Here is an 8,216-nt window from a genome sequence, read left to right as displayed (position 1 = left end):
GTACGGTTCAGCCCGCTGACATATCTTAGGTGCCTGTCAGGAATTTCAGAGTATAACCTTTGCTCTGGGTTTTTATTACTTGCCCCTTCTGACCAGGGGAGAGGGCGTGCTGCAACCTGCACGCGGCTCTGGGCTGGGTCTGCTCCTCTGGAGCTGGTGCCAAGGTCCCTGGCAGCTCGGGAGCTGGCACTGCTCAGCTGCTGAAGCACTTGACTGTCAGTTGCTCGGTGTTCCCATCTCCAGCTCCTCGTCTTCCTCCTCCGACCAGCTCAAGCTGTCATCCGAGTCCTCGCCCTGCACTGCCCCCGGCTCCTCTGTATTGGCAGCCTCCTTCTCCTGCTCGCCATGGGAGTGCAGCCTGCTTTGGGCGAGCTCCAGCCTGGCCCAGGAGCCAGGGCTGGCTTTACAAAGCGAGATCTCCACCTTGGTAGGGACCATGCTCACAAAGCTCTTCTCTATTTCAATGACCTAGAAAGAGGGAAAGGTGCAGTGAGCTGGGCAGGGGAGGGCAGGCTGCACACGCTCATCCTTCCCCTTACTGGCAGAGCCCTGCCAGAGAAGAGAGATCTACTCTCCTCGTGTGCCAGGAGACAGAGCAGGATGAAACCTGGGCTCCAGCTGAGCTTCACAGTGTTACGTCTAAGCAGCACCGCAGTGCTGGTACAGAGCTCAGGAGAGCTCAGCTAGCCGCAGCCACGTGCACGGCTGTACAGCCCTCTCCCCGTGCCCAGCAGCACGCTCTGCTGCGCACAGGCACAGGCGGTATGCACCAGAAATAAAGGCAAGAAATGCACATGCAAATTCCTGAGTCTCACGGCTCCTCCCCAGCCAGCAAGCAGCTCAGAAATCAGAGAGCGAGTCTCTCCCCTCACACCGCTGCCTGGCCGCAGGCACAGTAGGATTGCTGGGGGAAACAGGGACCTGCTGGGCCAAAGACCCTTTGGGGCAGCCTAGGACCAAACCCGGAACACCTACAGAGCCGGCAGTGACATCCAGCTCTGCTTTTAGTCCAGAGTCGATCAGTGCAGCCTCTGAAACAGCCCTCCTCACAACCCCTAAGGCATTTCCTAGCAGAGATGGCTATAAATGCCAGTACCTGGGCAACCTAGCTCCCAGATGATCCCAACAAAAGCAAGCCAGCGCTGTGGCAGCGTTTAAAAGAGAGTAGCTAGGGTGCTTCAGGTAGTGCAGAGCCATCAGATGGGCACCGAGCCCAGGCACAGTCCTGGCATGGCTCCCAGGGGTTGCTAACACTATAGGATCAATAGAGAAAAACCTAATTTCCCCATCAGCCTTTGCTGCTATAGAAAACTGGAGCTCTGGAAATAAATGGGTCCTCTCTGCTGCGACAGCCGTGGTGGACCTGTGTTCTCCACAAGGCTTCGAGAGCTGGCAATGAATCACACCAAGGGAGTGACTATGAAATGGCTGTTTGTTCCACAGATGTACCAGCCTGGGAAGAGACAGCATCCCAGGGGCCATAGTATTTCTATGCAATAAAACAGTCAAAGTCTGCCTCATGCTCCATGCACAGGCAGAACTGTGCAGAAATTGCAGCAACAACCATTTTGCTGCTTTTTCAAAAGTCTGAGAATCCTGACTACGCAGAGAGTAATTTTCCTTACTGGGAGCCTGTGTTTGGGGCTGCAAACGCTTCTCCCAGAGCACAGGCTGCCTTGCAGCATTGTAGCCGAGCCCTATGCAGACTGCTGGAATAGGGAAATCAAAGTAAACAGGATCTTACCCCCCAGAGATCCAGTTCTGCCTGGAAAGTCTTATTCCCTTCAAAGATGACGTGAACCTCAAGCTGAAAGATCAACAGAAAATTATCTGAGTGGGTAGCACAGCACTGCAAGAGCTTTTCCCCCAGCTGCCTTCCAGCATCATAACGTATCCCATGTCCTGGCTCCGGTGTAATGGCCACTGAGCCAGAGTGGCTGGGCAGATGCTGCTGCAGCAGCAAAGCCGCTGGGCTCCCAGCTCAGAGATGGCAGGTCAGCAGTGCCAACCCCAGCTGCAGCAACAGACCAAACAGGCCATCAAAGAGTGCCAGGCACCCGGCCGGCTCCTGGCTGTTGGCTAATCAAAATCAGGTGCCATGAAAGCATGCATCCCAAGCTGAGCTCTGCCAGCCCCACTCACCACAGTACGGTTGGCTTTCACGCTGCTGAGGATGGGCAGGGGGTTCTTGGCATATACCGTGACCACCACCTGGCTGCTGGTTTGATGCCAGTCCTGCCGGCACGTCACAGCCTTCTTGTCCTGCCAGGGAGATGAACCCATCATGGCATGGCATCTAGCCCAAGTACACCCCAAACGGAGGGGATGCCTGTGCCGGAGGATGCTCCTTTGCACGTCTCCTTTGCAGAGTGCCGGCTGAGGTAGGCATCAGCTAAGCAAAATCAAACACTGCCTTTCGTGCAGGTTTTTGAGGGGAGGTGGTTCATGTGAAGGTGGGCAGCCCCTGCCAGGCTGTCCCATGCAACATGGGACATCTGTGCTGTGCTTGGGATTATCGCTCCAGAAGGTCGTGTTAAGACCACAGACAACCCCCTTTTGTTCCAGAGTCACTCTGCTGTGCCCAAGCTCATAGGCGCTGTGCACAGTCAGGAAACTCGGTCTGGAGTGAAGTGCAGGGGTTGTTGCTGGACATGGATCATGCCACCATGCTAAATTTGGGACACAGGTGAGCCCCAACTAGCCATGTTTCACCTTTCTCACACAGGACCCCCACCTCGTCCATGCTACAGGCAGCTTTGGCCCCACCAGGCGTTTCTGAGCATCACCAGGAGACAGACACTCTGCAGCCCTCAGCATTGCCAGGCAAAGAAATGCCCCGGGAGGAATCCCAGCCCCAAACTCAGGTGACAATTAGCACAAAGCATCTGCATCACAACATCACAGTTCATTCACTGCAGCCTCCTTTATATCCACTATATCTTTTCTGTTCCAGGACAAAGAACAGACTGGGCTCAGAGGGCGTTGCTCAGAGAAACATGATGCACTTTCAGAGATATCCTGGGCTGCTTTGGTGCAACTTTCCCAGCTCAAGCCTGTTTCCAGCCAAGAGCTTTCCTGGGAAAACTTACATACACACACACAATATTGGGAATTGGGATCTTCTCCCCATTGCCCTGCCACAACACCATGTCGCTATGTAGATGAGGTCCCTCCTGGGAAGCAGTTGCAAAGGGAAAGCTTCATTAAAACCAAATTCAGTCATCTGTCAAAACTTTTGGGGTTTTTTTGCAGGGTTTTTCCCATGCTCAGCTGCCTGTCCCTATGCGGCAGCCTGCAGCGCTGGCTACACCGTGCCTGGGGCCAACTCCTGCCTCATTCAGCTTCCTATTGCACATCTGCCCATCGGGTGTGAGAGCTGACACATTTTGTGAATGCAGGAGCACCATTTTAAACAGCACATGAGTGAAGATTAGGCATTCAAACCCTGCACAGTCATCTGTCGGCAATTATGAAAATTAAGAGAATTAAATGCAGAAACCTGTGTGAATGCAGAGCAAGGGAAGGAGCACTCCTCAGGTGCCAGTAATGGCACTTTGCTCACACGAGTCAGCCCTGCCAAGAGCCCCTTACCCCCTTCCCTGTCCAGCAGTGCCGCCCGCTGCTGCAGCCTGGCTGCTCCAGGAAGGTACTGAAATCCGTAGTTTTGATTCCACAGCAGCTCCAGTACTTCATCCTGGGGAAAGCAGGGTGACCTGAGTGGGGAGCGCCCGCGGGAGCAGGACAGGGGACCACAGCAGGCTTCGGGGTGGTGGGGAAGCAGCGCTCAGAACCAGCAGCTTCCCCTGCCCACCTGTCACCCGGGGGGGTGTCACCCATGACTGCACCAGCTGTGCTGCTAAGGCCACACAACATTGCGATGTGGCACTTTCAGCCCTCAGCAGGGTTGGTTTGCTCCCCGGTAAAGGATTGTTTCTTACCCTTCATGAAAGACAGGAACGCCAGGATGGAAAGTACAAACCTCTGTGTTGCTCTCCAGGCCCTGATAGATCTGTGGAGTGAGAAGCAGAGGAAAGTTTTGGCTGTGCCTCTGGCACGGCACGGCATGATGCAGCCAGGCATCTCCCCATCAGTGCCCATCCCTGCATAGGGCACAGCACGATGCCCAACATCACCCTTTCACCGGGTCCAGCATCTGTGAGGACTTACTCTGGGACTATGCCCAGCTGGCAGCCCGGCACTGGTCCCTGCTCCCTGCTGGCAGGGCAGCGATCCCGGCCTTGCTGGGACCCCAGTTTCATCCCCAGCTGCGACCCTGGCAGCAGCCCTTCCGTATGCCCTCTCCCAAATACAGGCTGGTCCCAGCCCGGGACTGGGCAGCACTGGGACAGTGGACAAGTTTGGACACCACAGAAACTCGCTCCGAGGTGCAAGGCGCTGTTCGTCCATCCTGTCCCTTCCTCTCTTTCCTAGATCATGTCAGTCTCATGTCCTCATCCACCTCCCACCTTTTGCTCCCTGCTCACTCTGCTGCTTTCCAAGCATGCCGGCACATGCCTTGAGGCAGGCAGACAGTCCTACACAAGGCGGTCTTGGGGCAAGAAAGAAAGTGGGCTGTGCTGCATTAATTAAATGCAGGTGGCAATTATTCCACATGCATTTTACCTATATGCCCATATCCTAAATATGTGCTATATTTCATTGCAAGCAATTAGCAGCAGTGAAACACAAATGTACCACCAATCCAGGAATCTGGAAGCCTCTTGCCAGAACGTGGCTGGGAGCCACAGAGGCAGCCGCTGACGACACAGGGCCAGCCGCTCCAGGGATGGGATGAGCAGGAGCATACGGATCAAATGGGCACTGCCACCTCCCACCCACTTGGCACCGTGCCCCGCACCTGGTGGTAGCTGGGACACAAGCCCCCGTGCCGGACCTGTGATGCTCCTGGCCATGCGGCGCAGACCATGCAAAGATGGGACCCTGCCAGGTACTCACTGCCTTGCAGGCTGTGTTCTTGCAGGTGGTGCCAGCTCTCACCTGGGCAGCCGCCTCCCCTGTGAGAGCAACACAGCTTCACCCCGGGGCACGCACCACCCATGCCTGCCCCCAAACCCTCCCTGCAGCCCCACTGCCAGTTCCCCAACTTAGCAAGCACGGCCCCTGAACACAGCCCAATGCAATTGCCTCCAAGATGCAGCTCTGTGGGTTTGCAGGTGGCTGAGCACAGAGCACCCGCATCCTGAGCTGAATCTGCCATGCAAAACCGCACGCTGAAGTTGCCACGTGCAACCCCACTGCCATCCATCAGCTCTTCACTACCTGTACAACTGCCCTCAGGTGCCTCATCCTTGGAGGACAGGTTCAGTTTCTCCAGTGCCTGCTCCAGAGACCTGGATACTTTAATTGGCAGCAGTTGTCTTGGCTCATCAGAGCTGGGAAACAGCAGCAGTAAAGGCCAAGTGGGTTTTTTTTTCAATTTAAGTGTTGTTGCCTCTCCTGAGGAAGCAGCAGGGCAGGACATGCAGAAGAAGCGGCACAGCAGGGTGACACTGTTAGCTGAGCCCATCTCACCTTGGTCTTTCCCGCTGCATCTTCTCAGCTGATATTGGTCCTTGGATGGTGAGCTCCTCCACTGGCTTGGCCTTCGGCTCATCCGAAGGCTCCTCTTGGCTGAAAAGCTCAGGGGGCTTCTCCTTGCTGTGAAACCCCTTTGTGCATCCCTGAGCAGCAGAGGCAAGCCTGATGCCTGCTTTGCCCTCCCTAACCTGGCAGCTACTCCCAAACCCTGCAAGTTTCCATGCTCTGGTGGCTCTATGTCCTGCAGGAATGGGCTCTGACCCTGCACCAGGGCAGGGGCTGCATCCGCAGGGATTCCCATGGACAAGACAGTGTGGCAGCCTCACCGAGGCCATGGAAGACAGGTCTCAGCTCTGCTGCACCCCAGCCTGGCAGCTGAAGGGCAGCAAGAGTCTCCCCCATGTCCCTGGGCCTCTGCTGCCTCCTTCTCCCCGACAGGAATGCGGAGACATTCACAGCTGTGCTGGCACTTGGGACATTTGTGTTCATCCTGCAGGATCCTGGGGGATCCCAGCCCCTTCCAGCACCCTTCTCCGGGAGCACCTTCCCCACACTTTGGGAGCAGCACCCTTGCTTGCAAGCTCCTTGGAAGCAGATAGGAAATCCCCAGCTGGCAGGGTGAAGGGGGCAGCCCTGGCATGGGATGGGGATGAGACAGGGCAGGACAGGGCAGGGACAAGGAGGAGAGGACGGAGGAGCAGTGGGTGCATTTGGGCTAGCGGGTCACTCACCTTTATGGAGAGGAACTCGGAGAAGTCTGTTGTACGTTTCTTGCAACAAGACCAGCCCTAGGCACCAGAGATGACAAACTGGTCAGGTGTGGGCAATCCCAACAGTCCCTCCCTGCAGCTGCAGCCCTGGCTCCTGCCCCACTCACCTTCAGGGCATCGTGGAAGATGGGGATGCCCGGGTGATACAGGCAGGAATCTGAAAGGGAAAATCAGGCAGAACCTTTCAGGAGGAGCAATCCTGCCCACAAGCCACCCGTGATGCCCAGCATCTCCTGAGCCAGCTCCTGCCATGCAGGCTGCCTGCGCTGGGCTTGGCTTAGCCCTGCTTGGCAGCTCAGGCTGCAGCATAGCGGCCGAGGCCACAGACCAGGAAAGTGACATGCATTCCCGCTCACCCTGGTGCAAGGCAGATGAGCCCACTTACCCTTGGTGTTGTGCTCAGGATCGAACCTCTGCCCGCAGCCCTTGTTGTAGCACAGCGAAGCCATAGCTCAGGCGTATTTGTGGCGTCCTTCACTGTTTCCACAAAAATCTCATCAATCTCATCCCTGCCCGTGATCCCCCCCCGCTTCCCTGCAGTTTCCAGCCCAGGCACCGGGACGTGGCTTTGCCTATCTTTGGACGCAGCCGGAGGAGGTGGCTGGTAACTGGAGAGCATGCTAAAGATGGACATAGCAGCTTGGCAGCTGACGGGACCTGGCGCCCACGTTATCTCGAGAGGCATTTCTGTCCTGCCCCTGTGCCTGGCAGAGGGAATGGGCGCTGCAGGGTGGCTCCGCACTTGGGGTGGGCAGAGGACCTCCCAGTGCCTGCTGTCCCACCAGAGTCCGGCATGGAGGCATCAGCGCCACCCCAGTGCTCACACTTGTCTCAGGGCAACCTGCGACTCCTCTTGACCAACTGCTCTCAGTTTGTTTAGCATTTATAGAAGCACCTGAAAGTTTCCTGCAAAAGAAGGGAAGAGACTTCCCAGAGTCCCAGGGCAAAACCTGTGCTTATCTCCCCCAGCCCCAAAAGACACGACCATCTGCTAGACAGAGGCACCAGCAGACTAAAGCAGTGCATATGGCCAAGACATCCTTCGATGCAGGGTCTTGTGCAACCCAGGGATGAAATCTGTCCCCTGGAAGATCATTGTTGTCACAGAAGAAGAGGGCAAAATGTTACGTGGGCCCCCTGTACCCAGGAGAGGTTTGCTCTGACTCCCTGCTCCCATTCTGGGACCCAAAGGTTTTCCTCTACAAACAGGAAACCCTCCTGAGACCAAATGTTTTACTTAATTCCTACAGCATCTAAAACAAATAGTATTTTCTTTTTGTTCCTGTTTGCAGAGACAGCTGTTTCCTGGGTGCTACCCTGACCTGCTGGAGCACACAGCACCTGGAGATCGTTTCTGCTCAGGAACTGGGTTCAACATAAGCCCTTGGCACTATCACACAGTGCAAAGGGCAGGTCCTGTAGGCAGCAGCTGCCCAGGGAGTCTGCTCAGGAGGCGAACCCACAGGGTCCACCGTGGCTGATGTAACCCCATCCCTGTCCCACAATGTTTGTTTAACCTAGTTAATCCCCCTACAACAGCCTGCAGGATCTGCTGCACCCCAAGGGGATCTCCAAAGTCCAGAGTTAGGATTATCACACAGTGCAAAGGGCAGGTCCTGTAGGCAGCAGCTGCCCAGGGAGTCTGCTCAGGAGGCGAACCCACAGGGTCCACCGTGGCTGATGTAACCCCATCCCTGTCCCACAATGTTTGTTTAACCTAGTTAATCCCCCTACAACAGCCTGCAGGATCTGCTGCACCCCAAGGGGATCTCCAAAGTCCAGAGTTAGGATGAACCCTTGCCGAAATTCTGGAGTTCAGCATAGATGACTCCAGACTCATTTCACACTGCCCTGCTGCTCCACCTCCAGCTCAGTTCTGCCATTCCCACCTTGAGACGCCCCAGCCAG

General features: G+C 55.9%; 1 protein-coding gene across 1 annotated transcript; it reads right to left on the bottom strand.

The window, feature by feature from the left end:
- Positions 1–216: 216 nt before the first annotated feature.
- On the bottom strand, positions 217–6,843 carry LOC104070604 (cysteine and histidine-rich domain-containing protein 1-like). The gene is made up of 11 exons (XM_009581169.1): positions 6,694–6,843; positions 6,416–6,465; positions 6,270–6,326; positions 5,533–5,681; positions 5,281–5,393; positions 4,957–5,015; positions 3,939–4,009; positions 3,592–3,694; positions 2,143–2,262; positions 1,745–1,807; positions 217–468 (listed from the first exon to the last, which is right to left on the bottom strand). The coding sequence occupies exons 1-11, from the start codon at positions 6,755–6,757 to the stop codon at positions 217–219; spliced, it is 1,101 nt and encodes a 366-aa protein (XP_009579464.1). The 5' UTR covers positions 6,758–6,843.
- Positions 6,844–8,216: the final 1,373 nt, after the last annotated feature.

The sequence above is a fragment of the Fulmarus glacialis genome, unplaced genomic scaffold (genome assembly GCF_000690835.1).
Source record: "Fulmarus glacialis isolate BGI_N327 unplaced genomic scaffold, ASM69083v1 scaffold47090, whole genome shotgun sequence".
NCBI lineage: Eukaryota > Metazoa > Chordata > Aves > Procellariiformes > Procellariidae > Fulmarus > Fulmarus glacialis.
Note: the sequence above shows the minus strand (reverse complement) of the source record. Positions and strands in the feature narration are given on the sequence as shown.

Excerpts from the sequence above, each read along its gene's own strand:
- LOC104070604 (XM_009581169.1), bottom strand. The coding sequence starts at position 6,757 with ATGGCTTCGCTGTGCTACAACAAGGGCTGCGGGCAGAGGTTCGATCCT. Across the intron at positions 5,682-6,269 it reads CCGAGTTCCTCTCCATAAAG|GGATGCACAAAGGGGTTTCA; the intron begins GTGAGTGACCCG and ends TCTGCTGCTCAG. Across the intron at positions 1,808-2,142 it reads TGAAAGCCAACCGTACTGTG|CTTGAGGTTCACGTCATCTT; the intron begins GTGAGTGGGGCT and ends TTGATCTTTCAG.